General features: G+C 42.5%; 1 protein-coding gene across 1 annotated transcript in view; it reads right to left on the reverse strand.

Annotated features, from left to right (window-relative positions):
* The window catches only part of RGS6 (regulator of G protein signaling 6), a 502,429-nt gene that overhangs the window by 185,727 nt on the left and 293,261 nt on the right, over positions 1-23,441 (reverse strand). Inside the window, exon 2 of the mRNA XM_065403307.1 lies at positions 6,476-6,575. Coding sequence (XP_065259379.1) covers positions 6,476-6,575 — 100 coding nt within the window. The remainder of the gene's footprint in view (positions 1-6,475; positions 6,576-23,441) is intronic.

Genomic DNA, 23,441 nt, shown 5'->3' on the forward strand with positions numbered 1-23,441 from the left:
TATAAAAACACACTCACCTGAAAGTTATTTTGGGAAGTTGGTTTGAATTTTGTGAGATTCTTATTTTATCCAAATGGGTTCATTCATCATTACCAAAAGAACAGAATATGGAAACTGATCCTTACTTTGTTTAGAGGTGAGACCAACACCAAAGCCAAAATGCAGCATCCAAGCACTACCTACACTTTACACCACTTGCGGTACTGAAAATACAGCCAACGTGCTAGATTTCAAGTCCACATGAGGGCATTTTTTTAGGAAGCAAAACTGTAGAAACAAAGATGGACCCAAACTAGAAGTTGAGATTCACAATTTGACAAGCAGGTGGGTTAGTGGATCTGAGATACTGGCTTCATCTATTACAAAGACAGGGACCAGTTTTAAGTCTGGGGAAGTTTCATGCTAGATCTCAAAGTTCAGGGATGCTGGACAAGGCTCAGCTAAAATCATGGAGCCAGACTAAGTAGGCAGATGTGCAGCGGGGCCACAGGAAGAAGAATCCTTTTTGGAACCATCTGTGGAGGCTCTTTCAGGCTAATAACTAAAGCAGCCCTTCACAGAATCATAGAAATGTAGGGCTGGAAGAGATCTTGAGAAGTCCTCTAGTCCAGCTCCCTGCACTGAGGCAGGACCAAGTTAACCTAGACCATCCCTGACAGGTGTTTGTCTAACCCAGGGGTAGGCAACCTATGGCATGCGTGCCAAAGGCGGCACACGAGCTGATTTTCAGTGGCACTCACACTGCCTGGGTCTTGGCTACTGGTCCAGGGGGCTCTGCATTTTAATTTAATTTTAAATGAAGCTTCTTAAACATTTTAAAAACCTTATTTACTTTACATAATAATAATATATATGGAGATATACCTATCTCATAGAGCTGGAAGGGACCCTGAAAGGTCATCAAGTCCAGTCCCCTGCCTTCACTAGCAGGACCAAGTACCAATTTTGCCCCAGATCCCTAAATGGCCCCCTCAAGGATTGAACTCACAACCTTTGGTTTAGCAGGCCAATGCTCAAACCACTGAGCTATCCCTCAACAATAGGTTAGTTATATATTATAGACTTATAGAAAGAGACCTTCTAAAAACATTAAAATGTATTACTGGCATGCGAAACCTTAAATTAGAGTGAATAAATGAAGACTCAGCACACCACTTCTGAAAGGTTGCCAACCCCTGGTCTAACCTGTTCTTAGAAACCTCATGCCTAGTCCCCATGCCCTGCTCTCTATGCACTGCTGAGGAATGGATTGCTTATCATGCCTCCCCATGCCGACCTCCCCACTTGCATACTTTCACAGCAAAGGAGACCTTCATGACTGCAGAGGAGGAGCTAATTTGTCCCCTTAACTGAAGTGTTTAATCTGAAGTAGGCACATTCCTGAGGAAAGGGGCTATAACCTTATCCTCACAGTCGTCTCAAGAGTTCATCTTCACAATGGCCCAGCTGTGAAAAATTGTTTTGACAGAAATTGAGAATCCTTCTGCACAGCCTGTACAGGTGGTAAAATGGTTCTACTTTACCATTCTAACACAAGCTCCATTGACCGGGAGCACTATTAATAATAAATTATCTCTTTCCCAGTAACATGGACTTTATATCCTACAGCTGAATGGCACTCTATCAAAGAGGAGGCATTATGATTTGTTTGGGGACCACTGCACGCACACTTGTCAAAAGATAGATGCTGGCTTGTTAAGGAGAAATATACAGCAGTTTAAGCTTAGTTGAGATCACTAGTCTCAAGTGAATGTATGTTCACACCAAGAAAACTACAGACCAGCTTCAGCAAAATTGGCAGTTTCTGTTCAGAGATGCCCAGGCCTGAAATAAAAGAGATACTACAAATCAAGAATGAAGGGCATTGGCAGAGCTGTGTGGCGGTAGTTTGTATTGCACCTGCCTGCCCTATGCCTGGTTCTCAGTCTCCCCTGAATATTAGAATGACAGGGGAAAGCTGCAGGTTAGGGGTGAAACCCTTTGGCAACAATGTCCGAAGCATAAGGGGTCATGGCTGAAATATTTGGGGCAAGTACAGATCAAGTTTGAGGGGAATTTGCAAAACCAGGCCTGAAACAGCAGGGATATGACAGTTGAGAAGCAAATTGGCAACCTTTGAGAGCAGCAGACAGGAAAAGCAGGAATGTAGTAGGTTATAGATCAGGAATAAGGAGGAATTAAAGTGCTAAGTGGATCAAGACTGGAATAAAGGTGTGTCGATCAGAGTTCAGGTGTACTGGTGGAGCTGGGTGAAGAAGACTGCTGTACTAGAACAGAAGGATGTTAGTGGATTACAGCAGTGAGTTTCACTGCTGTACCCCTGGGGGTATGTAGAGGTCTTCCAGGGGGCACATCAAGTCATCTAGATATTTGCCTAAGAAGCACTAGTGAAGTCAGTACAAACTAAAATTTCATACAGACAATGACTTGTTTATACTACTCTATATACCATACACTGAAATTGAAGTATAATATTTATTTTCCAATTGATTTATTTTATGATTATATGTTAAAAATGAGAACAGAAGCAATTTTTTAGTAATAGTGTGCTGTGACCCTTTTGTATTTTTATGTCTGATTTTGTAAGCAAGTAGTTTTATGACAAATCAGACTCCTCCAAGGGGTACAGTACTCTGGAAAGGTTGAGAACCACTGGGTTACAGGTTCGGATTAAGGTGAATCAGAAGGGGAGTGAATAGCTAAAAGGCATTGGATTACAGGTCACCCTGGAGGTACATTATCAGAGGTATGAACAAGGTCAGGACCAACATGGAGAAGATTTGGAATCAGGTTTGGCAGAGCTGTTGGTGAAAGGGGCTGTCCATATCAGAATAGCATAGGTGCTGCAGATCAGTACAGCATCGCTTTGGCAATGGTGTACAGAGAGCCCTTGCATGAAAAATAGCAGTGTTTGAAAGCTCTGGGGTCCTTGTATGGAAATACCAGGTTAACAGTGAGATGCATTGGCAGAGGTGTAGAAGTCAGGTGCAATGGAATGGTGGTTAATATACTGAGGAGGTGTATTGACACTACTTTTTGATAAATGGAATACCATGGAGTGGTCAGCTGTATCAGCATTCCAGTAACAGAACACTATTGGAGGCATCACTTACTTTACCTGAGAGGGGAATGTGTGGTTTCTTCCACTGCAGCGAGCGCTGTTCTAGACACTGACTACAATAGGCATTTAGGGAGATAGGAGATTCACATCCTTCTGTACCACAACACACATGGTCGCCACTGGCCAAAGATGAGTGTTGAAGTGAAGTGAAAAAAAAAAAGGCATTATTCTACTCAAACCTCACTTCCCAGAGTCACAGTCCCATAATTCATCATATTCCATTCTAACCCTCCTCTGACAGCTCCCTGTTCCACCTTCCCTCCTGATCTGTGTCTGATTTCCACTCTCCACAGTTTACACACACAGCTGGGAAGAAGGAGGAAGAAAAATGCCAGTACCGTATACTGCGTTGCTGCAGTCAAGAAGTAACCCCTTGTGTATTACAGCATGGCTATTGTTAGCCTGACAGTAAGTCATGCCTTGGCATTTTTATTACATTTTCCATGTGGAATTGGATTGTTTGTGAAAATATAGAACATCATTGGATTTCAGAAATTAAAATCTTTCCAGATAAGTCTATTCTTAGTGTCAAAGGCTTTGTAAGTATGTCTTTTTATGCTAAGAACATTAAGCAAATCAAGGGTTAAGAAATGTACTTAATTTGGCACTGTATTATGACAAAACAATCTTTCTTTTGTTTTTATCATAGATATAAATCTAACCAGCATCAATTTGCGAGGGGCAGAGGCGGTGGGGGGCAGTAGGAGAGGAAAAATGCAGGAGACTTCAGATTCCTTATTTAACCTCTGTTTTTCCCTGCTGTCCAACCTCCAAAGCTCCAGGTCACAGCCACAATTGGCTGAGAAGAACTGGCTCAGGTTTCAAGTTAGCTGAAGGGACTGTCAACTGAGCAACACAACACATTTCCCACATCCTCCTCTGAAACGGTTTCCACACATTTTGGATTAGGTTCTGTTGTTTTATCTGATTCCGTTCGCTCCATCCCTCTTTACTAAAAATGTTTGGAACTGTAGTTCTCCTCTGTGGAGAGACCCAATTTCAAGGTGACACTATTGCAGCTGCTATTCTGGAACAGCAGAATGCAAAAAGGGCACTTTTCACTCTACCAGGGAGCTGTCTCCCGTGTTGGTGCTTAAAGATAAATATAATCAGCTGAGAGATGCTGTTATGTCTCCTGTTTTCTTCCTCCTCCTAATGGCTTGATGACTAGATCAATTGCTTAATCAGGTCAATGAATATTAACAAGACTATGGGCAAACTCTCTTAGCTGAATAAGGATTGAGCCATCCTGTTTGTGTACTCTGCACTAGAGCTTTAGGATGAGTTTTCAAACTAGATAAAACAGTTATTTTCCCTAGGAACTTTCAAAAATATTAGTCAACATATGCTACAGTCATAAGCCTCAATTTAGTGTCTTTTCACATCTCATTGTAGATTCATGTTTCTCTTCCATGCCTAATCCTGCAAACTGCTTACTACATTGAGTCACACCCTGGAAATCAATTGGACTACTCACAGAAGTAGAGACTATTGCTTGATAAGAGGTATTCGCAGGATTGAGCTCTAAATCAGTAGCAACACCATGTTACTTTCCATATTCTTGCCTTGACTTCTACATTGCTGGAGGTCTGTATTTCACTCCTGTGCTGAACGTGGACATAGGCCATTGTTTCTGATACAGAGATGTCAAATCATGCTTCTTCTCATCCCTCTGACTGAATCAGCCTAACCTGAAAGTCTCTGGTCAATCCAACCTTCCTCAAAGTAGATTTTGCTGCCTATTTACAAGAGGATATTGGCTTTTTGCATTTTTACTAATCATTGTAATGAGTTGATTGTCAGTGAAATGTGCCACAAAGAGTAAAGTCTCTTTATCCACATAACAGGTAAAGCAGCAGTGAAAGCTTCCTCAAACTGTCCCAACAATGCGCTTCAGGCCTGGCCTGGAAAAAGATACTCCAGGGCTGAGAGGGCATTTCACGGTTAATGGTTTATTCAAACCCTTATCTTCTCTGCTGGGATTGCAAACAAAGTAGAAAATTAGAACTAGTGTCATTGTGGGATTTTGTGAGGTGGACAGCTGTCCACTGGGAACGGAACTGAATCCCCTGACTCATTCTACATCTGTCACCGAGAGCATCTATCACACGGCAATGACTTTTGGTCTCAATAGCCATGGACGAGTTCCAAGCTGGACATCTGGGAAGGAATGGCTCTATATTCCGATGCCACGCTCCTGAGTCACCCCTGGTTCCACAGGTTGAGACACAACTTCATTGTGCTAGAATGGTCCCTGTAATAGAGATTTAATATTCCCATGGGGCTCCTGTGCACAGTGGCATAGCCAGCTTCTAAGAGGAGGGGGAGCAAACCTAAAAAAGGCGCCCCCCTTGGCTCCTCCTCTGGCCACGCCCCCCTTGGATGGCTCCTCCTCCGGCCGCATCGCGCCCTCCCCCCCTTGACTGGCTCCCTCCGGCCGCATCACCCCTCCTCCCCATGGCTCCTCCGGCCCTGCCGTGCCACCCCCGGAACCCCCGCTAGCTCCTCTGGCCGCGGCTGCCGGCCGCCATGCTGCGCCCCCCCCGCTCCTCAGGTCGCACCTGCCGTCCCCCCGTGGCTGCTGGCTGCCAGCCTGCACCCCCCCTGCTCCTCCGGCCGCGGCAGCCGTCCACATGCTGCGCCTCCCCCACCCTCCTCCGGCCGCGCCTCCCCGTTCCTCCGGCCGCCCCCGCATGGCGGCCGGCCGTGCTCCAGGCGGCCAGCCTGCGCCCCTCCTCGCTCCTCTGGCTGCAGTTGGAAAGGCGCCACTTTGGGCAAATTTGCTGAGGGGAAGTGGCTGCTTCCCCTGCACCCCGCTAGCTACGCTGCTGCCTGTGCACGCAGAAGAAGTCTAAAGGAACTGTGATGAAGTATCTGGGGAGGACAAGAAACAGATTCCTCACATTATCTTCCCAGCAGCTCTCCCGAGTGCTCTTTCAAGCCTCCTGACTTTAGCCGACCTTTTTGTCTATCTGCTGATCATGTGCTGTATTTGCCAACTTTATTTCTCATGTCTCAAACGGGAGCCTGTATCCCCCTGTTCCTGTGTGATGTCACTATATAAGATATTGCATGGCAATGTTGTGATGCAGACTAGAGCTATACAAACACTTAACAGGTTTTCAGAGATCACCCTAAGGAAATCCAATCACTTGGTTAAAAATTGTTACTCTTTACAGAAGAGAACCAATTTGGCATCATCTTTTATGCTTTGACTGAAGGGCAAATCCAGAAAATAGGCCCAGGTCAGCTTTTCCCTTCATTTCCTCTTCCTCCCGTACTCACCTCTTATTTGCAAGGCCATATTCCTTTTAGCACTAATTCATAGTCTTTCGTTCAAACCATGGTTCTTACCTGTGACGACGCTGGGGATTTTAGACAGAAAGCTCTTGACTGTTCGGATGGGAACTCCACCTGCTTTGTCATCCTGCATTCTTGTAATTATATCTTCAATCTGCCAAGGGGGAAGGAAAGGATTACATTGGGTTTGCAAGAATAGTGACTATAGATACGCAAAATACTGATAAAGTATTGGCACCAGCAAAAACTAGGTGTCATGGAATCTTTTCATGTCATTTGCTAAGATTTGCTAAGCTATTCCAACTCCCTTGTCACTGGGAAGAAGGGGAAAAGGGATTGAAAATGTATTGATATGATTGGTTAATGCAACAATGGACATGAACAATCCTAGAAATGGAAGACTAAGTTCCAGACATGTCAACGACTTCCATTTTTTCCTATTGGGCCATATCTTGAATTCCTTACTCAGTCAAAACTCACACTGAAGACAGTTGGCCCAGAATAATTAATGCACTTCAAAGGTAAAAGTAAAAGAATTGGAAAAAAATGAAGCAAGTGGAAAAATTAAGCAAAATTTCAGATAGTTTCAGTTGCTCCTGGCATTGGTTGCCACGTATTTGGGAATAGCTGCATCACACACTCATGGCTCCAGCACATAAATAATGTAATCAATCCAAACATGACAATATTTATTTTTTGTAGACTGATAATGTGATAGGCCCTACACAAGGGGAAGAAAGTTCCTGTCCTGAAGAGCTAGCTCATGACATCCAACATAATTTTTTCCCTCTTATTCCATGTCTCCCCAAAACAGTGGAACAAATCAAAGCTGAACTTGCATCCTTAAAAAGTGCAGTGATGTGAGTTACCTTGGGAGTGAGACAAATGGTGCTGTGTGTATTGCTATACTATTCTTACTAGCTGGCATCTGACTAGAACTAGTTGAAATGTGTGTGTGTGTGTGTGTGTGTGTGTGTGTGTAAGTGTAAAAATTAGTGTTGATGAAAGTTAGTATGTCTTTTTTATTGACATAACAGGTACAACATTGATGGCAGCAGCAGCTCAAACTTTCTAATACTCCCTTCTCAACTACAGCTGTGTGAAATAATGGATTTTTTGGTTTGCTGGCAATTATGAAAAAAATTAAAATTCATTTTGGTTCGGGTCAAAACCAAATTAAAATTTTTGTCAAATCAATAAATTGAAAAAGGCTTGTTTTGGGTCAAATGAAACATTTCATTTCAACAAAACCTAAACGTTTTGTTTCATTTTCAACCTTTTAAAAGATTTTTGGGAAATCTGAAACAAAAAATCATTTCAAACTGAAAAATCGAAACATTTCATTTTGAAAAAAATGTCAAAATAAAATTTAGATATTTTTTTTCTGAATTTTTGCTCAAAAAGCAGTTTAAAGAAACAGACATGAATTGGCATTTTTTGGCATTTTGGCATTTTTTGCCTTCACAGCTGAGAATTTATGCCAATTCGGGGGGGGGGGGGCTGTTTTTCATGGTGTGGAACACTTTACAGTCACTGCTGAGCTGGGCTCTCTTTGAATCAGCAATCTAGAGGGAGAATACTCAGCTTAATAATCACCTGAGCCATGCCACACTCTCTCTCTCTCTTAAAAAGCAACAGAGGGTCCTGTGGCACCTTTGAGACTAACAGAAGTATTGGGAGCATAAGCTTTCATGGGTAAGAACCTCACTTCTTCAGATGCAAGGCATCTTACCCACGAAAGCTTATGCTCCCAATACTTCTGTTAGTCTCAAAGGTGCCACAGGACCCCTCTGTTGCTTTTTTCAGATTCAGACTAACACGGCTACCCCTCTGATATCTCTCTCTCTTGTTATCTACATGACCAGTCTGCTAAATTTAGAGCATATTTTCCATATAGACAGTACAAAAGGGGAAAGGGTCAAGTGAAGATCTATCTCAGAGCAGTCAAACATTTCAGTAAAGGAAGATGGTAGAATCAGGCCACTTTTTTTCTCTATTCAGAATCACTGGTTTTGCCCCCTCTTTAATACTAATAGTGGAAGAAAAGATGAGAATTGAAAATTCTGGTAGTTCTGCGGCATGACTTCTAATTTAGCCACACACACAAGATGTTAAATTTAATTACATTATGGTCATTATTACTGAGCTGTTCAACTATATTAACCTCTTGGACCAGATCCTGTGCACCATTTAGGACTAAATCTAGAGTTGCCTCTCCCTTTGTCGGTTCCAGGACTAGCTGCACCAAGAAGCAGTCATTTATGGTGTCCATGGAGGTCCTGGACTTTCATCTCTCACCTAGAAGCCTAAATTTGGCCTCCAGGACCTCACACCGATCTTTCTGTATGTCACTTGTACCTACATATAGTATGACCATCAGCTCCTCCCCAGCACTGCACACAAGTCTGTTTAGATGTCTTGAGAGAGCCGCATCCTTCACACCCAGCAGGCAATTCACCATGCAGGTTCTCCCAGTCATCACAAACCCAGTTATCTATATTTCTAATAATTGAATCCCCCATTACTATTACCTATCTCTTCCTGATAACTGGGGTCCCCTCCCCTAGAAGGGGTATCCTCAATGTGAGAGGATACCATGACATCATCTGGAAAGAGGGTCCTAACTATGGGATCATTTCCTTCTGCTCCAGATTGATGGTCTTCTTCCCTGAGACTTTCATCCTCCTCAAAAGCACAAAAGCTGTCAGACTGGGGGTGGGACTGCTCTACTGTGTCCCGGAAAGTCTCATCTATGTACCTCTCTGTCTCCCTTATCTCCTTCAGTTCAGCCATGAGCTGCTTTGCACCAAATGCATACATATGCCACCTGCCTACAATCATAAACATACATGTGACATTCAATAAATTGGATAGCCCTTATTCTGCACAAATGCATATAATTATTTCCAAAAGCCAAAATAACAGTAGGGTCTGATTGCTGGGGCAGTGGAAAACTCAAGTCCCTTCCTATTCCCTCTAAAATATTAGGGGATTTTTGCCCTTTTGAGGACATTCAATCTCTGTTTCCACCTGGAGACAAGTGTGTCAGTTCCAGGGGGAATGACAAACTAAACATTAGTGCTGTGCAGATATCAAATATCTTCAGGACAGCCTTTCCTCTGATCAGAGGTCTGAGGTCTACAAGATGTCCCCTGTCCATGACACATTCGAGGCTCCTCTTCTACCAATGGATGTTTAAAATATAGTGCCCCCTTGTTACACTAGGAGTTGGAGTTCTGCAATTCTTCCATTCCCTTTGGAACGCAGGTCTGATGCCTAGGGGATACTGGATGCCCCTTTTTCAGTGTTTACATTTTTCCTATGCTTTCCTCAGGATGGATGGGCAGGAATGTAATCCTTGCAAAGAATCTCTCTCCACCACAATGACAGACTGAAGCATTATAGCCATGAACCTGGATGATTTCCCCTTAACTTTAGAAGCATTTTTTTAAAAATCTCAAGTCAACTTTGATTTGCAGGCTCCACTTCTACATTTCAAAAATTAATTTAATTCCAAGGTTTCCTGGGGTTGTAAGGCAGTCTTGCCTACTGCAGATGCTGAATTTGATCACCATGTTTGCAACCTCAGGCTATCACATGAATGAACTACTCACACCTTGTTTCTATATTAATTTTAAACTGACACATGCACTGGTGAATGGCTCAGCAGCAGAAACCAAGACACAGAGAAAAATGATGTTAGAGTTACAACAGATTCTGTTGACAGCTGGTTATCCATATTTAATCTGTCACAGACTAATGTTGCTTCCCCCCTACCATACTGACCACTGAGGAACAGAACAATTTTACTTACACCCTAACTCTGTGCACCACTCAGAGCTCTTAGTTGGCCACAATAGTTTTCCCCATTTAAGAATTGTTGGAAGAGCAGCAGCTCGTGTGTCCCATGCTGAAGAATACACATTTCAACAAGGACTTTCAAAGAAATAAGAGCACCAAGACATCAATGAATGGCCTGGCAGCCATAACAGAGTCTTGCAAGGAACTTTCAAAATTACTCAGTGAACAAGAACATATGCAATTACAGTGCCACATCTATGCTGAGGACATGGAACTGCTAGTGAGCAGTCACTGGGTGAATTATGTCACACCAGCTTTTGTCCCCACATGGAAACCAGAAGTGCAGAGGCACTTGAAGATATCAAAATTTGCTGATTCTTTCTGCATCTGTCTAAAATACAGCTTTTGCTATTGATACACACTGCTAAAACTCTTGTCCAGGCTCTCATCATTTCAACTACTGCAACATCTTCTCCAGCCTTGACAAATGCAATCTTGCCCCACTCATATCCATTCAGAGTGTAGCTGCAAAGATCGTTTTCCTAGCCTGTCACCGGGACCGTGTCACACCCTCTCTCTGAATCCCTCCACTGGCTCCCCCCACCCCAATTCCATCAAACATAAGCTGCTTGTATTCACTTTCAAGGCCCTGCAGAGTCAAACCCCACCCTACCTATCACTTCTCATTCACTATCAAGTTGTCAGTGCTTACTTCTGATAAGCTCATGATGCCAACCGCCATTGCTCACTAGTTAAATTTTCAAACAAACAGCTCCATGCTTTCTCCCACACTGTCCCACAGACTTGGGAGGTAAATGTCCACAAAGTTACCACCTTCCAATCCCTCCTCATTATCCACTTCATTATCCCCTTTCAAAACTCTTCATCATGATGCCTACATAAAACTGGACAATGGTTAGGCTGCTGCTAGAGACCACCTCCCATCATGCTGACCAATATTATTTCATTGTTTGTACTCCTTCCATCTGACTGTATCCATCTGTTGTCTCTCATCCTATACCAACATTGTAAGCCACTTCGGACAGGGATCACCTCTTTTGTTCTGTGTTTGTACAACACCTTGCATAATAGTCCCCTGGTCTACGGTAGGGCCATCAAGTGCTACAGTAATACAAATACCAAATTGTAGTAATAAAACAAGAGTTAAGCAAAACATTCCCAAACAAAAAAATACAGTTGAAAAGTTTGATTCACATGTATTCTATTATCCCAGCTTTACTAATGGAAAAACTGAGGCATAGAGCAATTAAGTGACTTGTCCAAGGTCACACTGCAAGTCTATGCAGATCCAAGAATAGATCCCAGATCTCCTGTCTTCTGGTCCTTTTTAACCATGAAACATTGACCAAGACTTTTAAACATGGGTTCCTAAATTTCAGCTCCTAAATTCTTATTTAGATGTTTAACTAAGCAGGCTGATTTTTTTTAAAGGAGCATCCAGAAGCTTCCAACTCCCAAGACATATATTTCTTCCAGTGCAGATGATATTCAGGATGGACCAAAATGTTCAGTCAGACTCTGAACTAGCAGAAACTTCAACCTGATTTAAGATCTGAATGAGTTCAGTACCTCAAGCCTCCATAAACCCAACTACCGTGGCACCTTTGAATGGAAATCAGACACACAACACAGCTAGATCTTTCCATTTCACACTAGAGGGGAGAAAAACAAGCATGGGGGACATGCTCACCAGGAGTAGTTAGATCCACATTTTCAAGAGTCCTTTAATTTTGAGGTCTCCAGTTGTAGTTGTAGGACTAGAGCTGCACAAAAATTCTTTATTACAAAAAATGGACCAAATTTTCATCAATCTTTTAGCCATTTTTTAAAGTGTTTTGGTTTCTAATGAAAATTTTCTATTAAAAATTAATTGTTGCAGCGAGAAAAACACCTTCACTCCTCTGCACCACCACTCCGACGCCAAGGCACAGCTTTTCATAATCTCCCCACACACAAACCAAAAATATAGAAAATTTCAAACAAAACCATTTCTTTTGAAGGGTTTAGCAAAATATACTTTTATCTTTTTTTGAACAGCACTACTGAAAAATCAGGCAACTAGAAGAGTGTGAAGTTAGGCATTTCAAAATAGACACATCCAAAAGTATGAGTATGGCATTCCGGGGTGCAATCCAGACCACTGAGAGTTGTGTCACCTCTGCTCTGCAACTTTGGATGGCCTCACAATGCCTTGATCCTGTAGCTCCCACCTGGGGCACTCTCAGTCTGCTAGCATGCAGGTCACACCTTGAGTGTCTGTGGATGGCCTCAGCTCTGGTTCAGCAGAACCCAGCAGCTTGTCAGCAAACACCAGCCACACTCTGGATCCCAACAGCCAGGACCGGCGCTTCCATTTAGGCAACCGCTTCATCAGGATTTGGGGGGCGGCATTTTGCCTCCCTCCGCGGCAATTCTGCGGCGGGGGGGTCCTTCACTCGCTCCGGGACCCGCCGCCGAAGTGCCCCGAAGACCAGGAGCGCAGAAGGACCCTCTGCCGCAGAATTGCCGCCGAAGACCGGGAGCGCGGAAGGACCCCCGCCTAGGGCGGCAAAACCCCTTGCGCCGCTCCTGCCACAGCCTTGGTTATTATTTGCAGGGTGACCCAACACACTTCCAGTCCTGAATTCCCCTTCCCCTGCTCCCTCCCCCCAATGTGTGTTCTGTACTGTCCAGCCATCTCCTGGACACATCAGATATTGTAGGTCCCTTGTGCCTGCAAGGGAACAATATACAACAACTTGCTTCTTTCAAATAGAGTTACCATACAGCCCAGTTTAAGCACAACCCTTGATTAGTTTTGTTTAAGAATACAAGTTTATTTAACAAAAAAGATAGGATTTTAAGTGAGTACAAGTACTAAGGCATTAAAGCTAGAAATGGTTACAAGAAAAATAAAGATAAAAGGCTTCCTAGCACTATACTTAAATTAGACTTGGTGAAATTCTTACCACAGGTTTTCAGTAGCATTGCTGACCAAGTTTCAGGTCAGGATCTGCTCCCACGGTCCAATGGCTGTTTCTTTTGTCTTCTTAGGTGAAAAGAGAGAGATGGACATGGAGAGAAAACTTGGGGTGGTTTTGCCTCTTATTTTTATAGCTGTCACCCTTTCAAAAGCATTTTCCTGAGTGTGGCCCCTAGTTAGAGTTCTTTCCAGCTGAGAGCAAGGAGACTTCTTTTCACCTGTGTATGCTGAAATGCAGCTTTTCTTTGTCTTCTTTATTCCCCCTCTTGCTCTGAGGACTCTGTTTACAACTAATATGCAAATTGAGGTAACCCTCCCCCCCCATTTAAAGATAGTTTGTTTGAATGTGTGCCTTTAACATCATACAGGGGGATTTCATAACTTTACACAATGTTGCTACAGACATTTTGCCATGATATTATTGACCAGTGTTAATGCCTCACAAAGCATATGTTGTACAAACATTATTACAATAGCATGTAGGGTGGGAATACAGGGTGCATTCCATCCCAATGACACTTTTGAAACTTTGGGCATCAGTGACTTGCCCAAGTTCACACAATGAGTCAGTGATAAAGACAGAAAGAGAACCCAGGTTTCCTGACTCGGTCCCATGCCCTGTTCAACTAACCCTGCTGCCTGTGGTTTTTGTTGTTGTTGTTGGGGGGGGGTTAATTAAAAAGAAAATACTTGCCATCATTGAGGGAGAGAAAATAGAATTATGGGCCCAAAACTACATTCACATTTCAAACCCCAAAATTCCGATGAGTTTGCTTGGCAAGTGTTTGTTTGATCCATTACACAGAAATTATTATTGTTGTTTTTTTGCAAAAGCCCTATTTCAGGGTTTCTATTTCGAAACCTTCCAAAGTTTGCAGATGTTTGCATCCAAGGTTTTGGTTCATGCTCATCTTTGGAAATGTTTCAGGAAGTAGGTGACAGTCATAAGAAGAAAAAAAAAAGCTCACTACAGCATCAGACATGCAGAAAAACAAAAGGAGTATCAAGTGTGAAGGCCATTTTTATTACACTGTATCATCCTAACTTTGCAAAGCATTGCCTATTCGTAACTGCTAATGGCTCTCTTCAGTTCCTGCCTTTCATTAGAGTTCCCTTCTATCTGGAAAGTAGCAAAAATGAATCCCTGGATATTTCATCTCATCCATGTGGGAGGCAGAAAACAGTACAAGCAAATGATAATCATATTTCTTAATCCAAAGTGCATGAGCTTCATTGAACTGGCTTCTGCCAAGCAAAAATCATGATAAGAGGAGGCAATTTTTTCCCCATTATGTGGTCATTGATATTTCTTTTAGCTGTTCACTCCTTTGTAGTAGTAAGGGGAATTTTCACTTATCCAGGGGACAAGGGATTACTGGCTTCTTGAGAAACCAATGGAAAATTAATGTATAAGCTGACAATTTCAGCCACACAATGTGTGTATAACAAACCACACAGACATAGTTTTTCTCATAACTGGAAGCTGTCATATGACTCCAACCACCCCTCTTTATGGTCCCTCTGTCCTAAGATAGCTGCACTTCACATCAGCACACTTTCACAGCATTTGCAAAGTGCTTTGAGGCTCTAGGAGCATATGACTATCAACACAAAGAGGATTCTGAATGTAATAGTTTGCAATATACTGTTGTATTCTCATGTACCAAATTCCAAATCCACTCCTTTATCCATCCAATATAAAGGGACTTATGAATATTCATTAGACCTTCTCCCGTTCCATTCTCAGCACTTCCACTAGCAAAAAAGCAGGAAGAGCTTGAGTTTCAAGCCCAGCTATGCTGAATACCACTATTCTGGGGTGAGGTTGGACAGCAGTCTCTTTTCCCATACACGTTACTACAGTGCCATCTTTGTCTGCTTGTTATAATAAATGCAATTAACAATCACCATCAATCTGATTTTGAAGAGTGATTTCCTGGATTCCAACATTGTGGGACAAGAGAATGATGAACCTGCACTGTGTATCCTCATCTATGAAGCGTCTCTTTGTATGAATAAGACTCACTTACATGTGATTAGTAAAACAGTTTAAGCGAATGGGGAGCCAGAGCTATAAAAAACAAAATCAGATTTATCTTGATTTTCCTCTCTCCATTTTAATGGAATTTCCAAAATGTTCCAGAATTTAAAATAAATTCTGTGATCATATGGTCCGGTCAGTGTCCAGAGAAATAGACATCACTACCAAGGTAATTTCAGGGCTGCATCTCATTGCCACTCCAGCGTTGTCATCTAATTGTCTCAAAATCTAACACCCCACATTCAATAGTAAATGATGTTTAACTCTGCTGTGAACTTGCTTGCTTTCTCCCCATACCACAGCAAAGGAGGCCACTAGCACATGGCATACTTGAATTAAAGCATACGGACAGAATCACCTAGGTTTGTGTTGAGTCAGAAATGGAGAAGCTGACTGCAGCATGTGCAGGGTGATGAGGAAGGGAGATAAATCAGAAATAAATTAAAAGTTGTCTCACCTGCCAAGGCCCAGTCATGGTTGCTAGTTTTCAGCTTCACGACGCTGCCTTGTTGAACATATATCAGTACTTAGTAATGACTATCTAGTGAGTTCAATTCAGAGATCACCAGAGTCTAATTTTGCCAATTCCTTCCAGTAAGCTTGTAATGGAACCAGTCCTTTTGTCCCAGCCTCTTAATCTGCACTTCTCCTCTCTCCCTCTACCTCCAACCACTTTCTGGAGACATGTGGGTGATATCTGCTTCTTTCTAAATGATCCATATGTGCCAGTCTGATTCCCTGCAGCAACTGCCTGAATCTTAGCAATTCATATCACATGCTAACCAATGGCAGAATGTTCTGTAAGTATTACTCAGCAGCACTAATATTAAACCTAGAAAGGAAAAAACACACCTTACATTGAATAGACACAATAAGGTATGCAGTTTATACTGTTTTGCCTTCTAAACTGAGAATTCTCATGAATGCTGACTGGAGTTTGATGGCATGGGGAAGGATCAACCTCTATGAGCTAATGTGGTGATAACTGGATTATCAAGTATGTTTTACCTTCTCAATTGGATTGAAGTGTAAATTAAAAATCAGTAAAAATAATGAGGAGTCCTTGTGGCACCTTAGAGACTAACACATTTATTTGGGCATAAGCTTTTGTGGGCTAGAACCCACTTCATCAGATGTGTGAAGTGGGTACGAAAACTTATGCCCAAATAAATGTGTTAGTCTCTAAGGTGCCACAAGGACTCCTCGTTGTTTTTGCTGATACAGACTAACACGGCTACCACTCTTAAAAATCAGTGTTTCTCAATCCCAAGCGCCAGTACCACAATTTTCCACTAGACATACCCAAATCCTAGCATTTTGCCCGCCCTCTTCACTCTCCAACCCCTGCACACAGCGCCATGTGTGCATGGACCAGAAATGTTCACTTGTGAAGATTTCTGAAAGGTTTCCTGCTTTAAAGATCTTGTCAATTTCATCTTGCTGCTCTGCTCAGACATAGAGAGAGGAGTCTAAAGAAGTGCTCATGTATCTTCTCCTCAAGACACAAAGCTGGGAGTCAGCAGACGGGTTCTATTCCCAGTTTTGCTGGAGAACTAAAGGTGCAAGAACCTTGAGCAACAAGCCACTTAATGCATCTTTGTATCGGTTTTCCCATCTGCACAATGGAGATAATACTGAACTACCACACAAAGGAGTGGTGAAACTTAATTCAATGTCTGAAAAGCACTTTGAGTTCTCCAGCTAGAGGATAACGAGGAGTCCAGTGGCACCTTAAAGACTAACAGATTTATTGGGGCATAAGCTTTCATGGGTAAAAAAAACCACTTCTTCAGATGCATGGAGTGAAAATTACAGAGAGGGGAATTACCTTACAAGTGGAGAACCAACGTTGAAGGCCAATTAGGTCAGGGTGGATGTGGTCCACTCCCAATAATTGATGAGGAGGTGTCAGTACCGAGAGAGGAAAAATTATTTTTGTAGTGGGCCAGCCTCTCCCAGTCCCTATTCAAGCCCAAATTGATGGTGTTAAGTTTGCAAATGAATTGTAGCTCAGCAGTTTCTTTTTGAAGTCTGTTTTTGAAGTTTTTTTAGTTGAATAATGGCTCCTTTTAAATCTGTTATTGAGTGTCCAGGGAGATTGAAGTGTTTTCCTACTGGCTTTTGTATGTTACCATTCCTGATGTCTGATTTGTGTCCATTTATCCTTTTACATAGAGAATGATATGTGAGGACAAAAGATATAATCCCCACCTCCAAACAATCTTTAGAAATCCTGTTAAATGAAAACAGCAACAACAAAACATATTGCAGAGGACCACTGATAGGAGTCCTGTTAGGACCACATGATTGATTTCTCATGATTGCTGAGGGCAGGTGCATGGATGGATCTTGTCCTGTCTTAATTTCTATTTCTTTGTAGATTTCAGGACTAACCACTGATTAAAAGCAGCGTGTTCTGATCAGCTGGACAAGACAGGTTCCCCAGTGCCTAATGTGTTTCAGAACAACTCTTTGCTCTGTACTTATGTCCTCTGGGAGGATGAAACAATGCAAACGATTTTGACCTTGAGACTGGTAGCTTCTTTTAGAACTTATGCACATCCAGACTGAATAGAATCCGAGTGTATCAATATCTACAAATGCATCAGGCATTATTTAAGTAGTGCTGCAAATGTTCCTGTAGTTTTACAATATGTAAATTTTGTTATCCAAAGAACAGGCTCTCTGGGCTTAAGTGTCAGATGGAGGGATAGAATCATATAATCATAGGACTGGAAGGGACCTTGAGAGGTCATCTAGACCAGTCCCCTGCACTCACGGCAGGACTAAGTACTATCTAGACCAGGGGTCGGCAACGTTCGGCACGCGGCTCGCCAGGGTAAGCACCCTAGCGGGCCGGGCCAGTTTATTTACCTGCTGACGCGGCAGGTTCGGCCGATCGTGGCCCCCACTGGCTGCGGTTCGCCGTCCCGGGCCAATGGGGGCGGCGGGAAGCCGCGGCCAGCACATCCCTCGCCCCGCGCCACTTCCCGCCGCCCCCATTGGCCCGAGACGGCGAACCGCGGCGAGTGGGGGCCGCGATCGGCTGAACCTGCCGCGTCAGCAGGTAAATAAACTGGCCCGGCCCGCTAGGGTGCTTACCCTGACGAGCCGCGTGCCAAACGTTGCCGACCCCTGATCTAGACCATCCCTGATAAGTATTTGTCTAACCCACAGGCGCCAGCTTCCTCTGGGCCCCAGGGGGCTCAACTCCCGGCTCTGCCCCAGGCCCTGCCCCTACCCCATCTCTGCCCCATCTCTTCCCACCCAGTTCTGCCCCCTCCCCCTCAGCACCTCCTGCATGCCACGGAACAGCCGATTACAGTGGGCAGGAGGTGCTGGGAAGGGGGGGTAAGGAGGGAGCTGGTTGCCAGTGGGTGCTAAGCATCCACTAATTTTTTTCTGTGGGTGCTCCAGCCCTGGAGCACCCATGGAGTTAGCGCCTACGGTCTAACCTGCTCTTAAAAGATTCCACAATCTCCCTAGGCAATTTATTACAATGCTTAACTACCCTGACAAAAAGTTTTTCCCAACGTCCAAGCTATGCTGCAATTGAAGTCCATTGCTTCTTGTCCTAGTCTCAGAGATTAAGGAGAACAATTTTTTCCCCTCCTCTTTGTAACAACCTTTTATATACTTGAAAACTTATGTCCCCTCTCAGTCTTCTCTTCTCCAGACTAAACAAACCCATTTTTTTCCCACTCTTCCCTCATAGGTCATGTTTTCTAAACCTCTATTCATTTTTGTTGTTCTTCTCTGAACTTTCTCCAATTTGACCCATCTTTCCTGAAATGTGGCACCCAGAACTAGATACAATACTCCAGCTGAGACATGATCAGCACAGAGTAGAGTGAAAAAATTACTTCTTGTGTCTTGCTTACAACACTCCTGCTAATACTTCCCAGAATGATGGTTGCTTTTTTTGCAACAGTGTTACACCGTTGACTCATATTTAGCTTGTGATCCACTATGACACTCAGATCCCTTTCTGCAGTAATCCCTCCTAGGCAGTCATTTCCCATTTTGTATGTGTGCAACTGATTGTTCCTTCCTAAGTGGAGTACTTTGCATTTTGTCCTTATTGAATTTCATCCTATTTACTTCAAACCATTTCTGCAGTTTGTCCAGATCATTTTGAATTTTAATCCTATCCTCCAAAGCACTTGCAAATCCCCCCAACCCCTAGCTTGGCATTGTCCACAAACTTTATAAGTGTACTCTCTATGCCATTATCTAAATAATTGCTGAAGCTATTGAACAGAACCGGACCCAGAACTGATCCCTGCAGGACCCCACTCATTATGCCCTTCCAGCATGACTGTGAACCATTTATAACTGATTGGAAAACCATTCCCAGAGAGTAGTTATGCACCCACCTTATAGTAGCTCCATCTAGGCTGTATTTCCCTCATTTGTTTATGAGACGGCAGTATCAAAAGCCTTACTAAAGCCAACACCATATCTACTGCTACCCCCTATCCACAAGGCTTGTTACCCTGTCAAAGAAAGCTATTTGTTCATGACAAATCCATGCTGACTGTTACTTATCACTTCATTATCTTCTAGCTAGCTATTATCTTCTAGGAGAGCTATTAGGAAAGGCAGTCTTGTCTCCTATGTAGCAAGAGAGGCTGGGAGATAGGAGACTTCAGTTCTAGTCCCAGTTCTGCCATTAGCTTCTTGTGTGACCATGGTCACATCCCTTAGAATTTCTAGGCCTCTATTTACCCATCAGTAAGATGAGCATGCACAACTGTCACCCTTCTTGCTGAACTGCTGCAGTGCATCATGAAAGATGTAGTCTGGCAGGGGAGACTGGAACAGAGGAGAATGGGAGCATGAGGCACAGCAGCAGCATCTCCAAATCAAAATTTTTGGATTTTGGATCCAAATTTTTGTTTTTCAGATTGTTCAAGTTTTTCAATGAAGCGCTGACTTTCTGCAGTAAGCAGACAATTCACAACAATTCTTAGTTAAAAATCCAATTTTCCTTTGAAAAATAGCTTTGATGGAAAATTTTCAACCAGCTGTAGTCTAGTTTTCTACCAGCATGGTCCACTGTGACTGGGTCCACAAATGTGTTTTATTCCGAGTCCCCTGGAAGCCAGTATATAGACTCTTATTCAGTTAGCTTCCTGCATGCATTTCAAAAACATTTTCTTGAGACTGTAATTGCCACTGTTTTTCCACTGTAGGTGTATTATTTAGAGCTGTTTGGAAAATGGAATTTCTATCCTGTGGAAAATCAAGATATTTGTTTTTGTCTCAAGTCAGGATGAGAAGCTGAAATTTTCCACAGGATGGAAATTCCTTAAATTTCCAGTTAATACATGTCAATTTTTTGGATCAAAATGAAACAGTTTGTGCCTGAGAGTCACATGACTGGGTTCTTTAGAGGAGATGTAGTCCTCCAAGGAGCCTGACCCACAGGGAAGAATGGGGCAGAACTAAACTCTCATTGAGGGAATAGGAACAATAGGGAAATGTAGTTTAATATCAAAATAATTAAATGGAGCATTTTGGGTCATTTCAAGAAACCCAAATATTCTGATTCAGGTCCAGCCAACCTGAAATAAAATATTTTACTTTAGTTTTTCTGACGGAAAATTGACATTTGGGGGGAAGGTAATCAAAGTTTTTCTATGGAAAAATTTTAATTTTGCGGAAACTGCATTTGTCATCAGAAAAATCACTCCAACAGAAAATTGTCAACCATTTTTAGTATTAATATAGTCTGACCTAAGGTTTATGGCCATGTTTGGCCCGCAAGTTGGAGAACACTTTAAAAATTACTAAAATTGAACTCCTGTTTGGGGGGCTGTGTGAATGGTTTTAAACAAGGTAGCAAACTTGGGGTCTCCTCATGTGGCATTTTACAGTACAATCTAGTAACATACGTGTCTTATAGCGAAGGGGACACATTTTCTGCTTCTATGCATTTCACATGAACTGAGCAGTTATGTAGATGCAGGGAATCAATTTTAAAGATCTTACACCACTTACAAGAAGACTGCCCTAATCAAAAAGCTTCCCAAGCTTTCTGCAAATTACACAAAACATTTAATTTTTCTAATATGGAACCTATGAACATTTAGTTTTCCATTAATTCTTGAAAGTACATTTACATCCAAGCTCTGCATATCAGCTTTTTTGTTTGTTTGTTTTTAAAAAAGCACACTTTATGATTACTTGGCTTTGGACCCTCAGATTACCCTCTGTTGATTCAGGTTCCCTATTGTTGTCATCATCTTTATTAGTAATAGTAGTAATAGTAATTACCACAGTGTACTACTGTAGTGCCTAGGAGCCCTGTTCCTGGACCAGGACCCAGTTGTGCTAGGAACGGTACAGAAAGAACAAAAAGCTGCCCCAGGGAGCTTACAATCCAAGTTTAAAACAAGTGACAACAGACAGAGACAGACAGGGCTACCACCTCCCGCTCTTTAAAAAACAACAACAACCCAACCAGATGGTTTGACATAGTCTAGAGACTTCCCAAACTTCATTTAAGATAAGCCAAGTCTGTGTGCATACAGTTTTTTAAACAAGTGAGCATGATTATGCAGTGGAAAGCACAAGAAGACAGATTAACTGGCTACTTATTGAATCCTACAGTGTACAGTAAACTAAACTGTCACAATTACCAATGAGCTATGATGTCAGGCTACATTTCAGCAAGGTACTGTAACTGCTACTGTACTGTACGTATCCAAGAAGCAACGGTGGGCTTCTGGGCCGTATTCAGAATAAAATCTCTCTCCACACACACGTGCGTGCACAGTTTCCCCACTCAAACTATAATTCCCTGAAACATTGTGTTCTATTGCTCCAGTTCATATTTTGGTATTGTTGCTCATCTTTTTTTCCTATTCACTATTTCATTTATTTCCATTCCATTTCCCCCCCAAGTGAATTAGAATGTCAATGAAAGATGTGAAAATTGACAGCACTGGTAATACAGCCCTCTCTTTGTGCCCAGATCAGGTACTGTATAGCACTGCCACAACCAGGTCAAGCTTCCTCCACGCTGCCTCCCAAATGTACCTTAATCTGACCTGAAGGAACTATCTATAGGGATGAGAGGAAAGTGCAATCTCTATATCCTTTAAGTCCTTAACCTCTCTTCTCAGAGAGCCAGTTAGTGCCAAACGTGATGGTGATGTGATGTGGATACTTATCAGCTAGTAACAGGACTAAGACCCCCAGGTCATTTTATGCAGACCACCTACTACCTTCATTTTAATTATTTTTGACCAATACTATTCCTTGACTAGATGCAGACAGTTGATCTAGGAAAGCTCTACAAGAATTAACTGCAGTTTAATAAGAGAATAAGAATTTATGATGAAAAGCAAAATTAAACCACAGGTTGGAATCTGAAGCGGGGAAAAAGTAGATTTAGCTGAAAAATTGTTCTTTCACAAATCAGTTCTTTACAGGCTGTGTGGGTGGGAGGGGGGTAGAGAGAGAGAACTCAGTTTAGAAAAGCTTTTAATAGAGTGATCTATTGCAGGGATTGACGGAAGTCTGCAGCCTCACTACAGAAATTTTTAGACGCGCAAGTTGCCTTGGTAACAAGAAAGATTTTCTTTTCTGTTGCATCACTGCACCTAACGTAAAAACAGCCAGGTCTTCAGACTACATTAGCTTATACAATGACGACTAAAAATTAGAATTCAGCAGACCTGCCTGACAGAAACGCAGATAAGGGGGCTGTTTCAGAAGGGGTGAATTCTGTACATTCATAAAAGAATTTCCCCCATCCCCACACACACTTTCATTCACTATATAGCAGAATACCAGGGTAAGACCCATTAATCTAATAACCAAGAGCATGAAGATGCTGAGCTGTGCCACAGAGAAACAGCTTCTGTACCAAACTCATCTAAAATAAGCCTATACATACAAACATTCTGAAATAGCAACTGTCAGAAATAAAAGCTGGCCAAAGCAGTTTCAGTTCACCAGCCTTTCCCATCAGTTTCACTCTGTGTGGTGTTTGCTGCCCTGAGTATCACTTTGAGTGCTCACTTTGAACCAATCCCCAATATACAAAATGAAATGCTGCAGAAACCAAGGATTTTCACCTGAATTTGTGCTGGAACTGTAAATGAGCTCCATCTCATTGAAAAAGCTTCAGGAATCTTAAATCCTTCAGCAAACCTGGGCTGAGTCTCACGTTTGTAATGAGACCC

The sequence above is a fragment of the Emys orbicularis genome, chromosome 4, assembly GCF_028017835.1.
Source record: "Emys orbicularis isolate rEmyOrb1 chromosome 4, rEmyOrb1.hap1, whole genome shotgun sequence".
Taxonomy (NCBI): Eukaryota; Metazoa; Chordata; order Testudines; family Emydidae; genus Emys; species Emys orbicularis.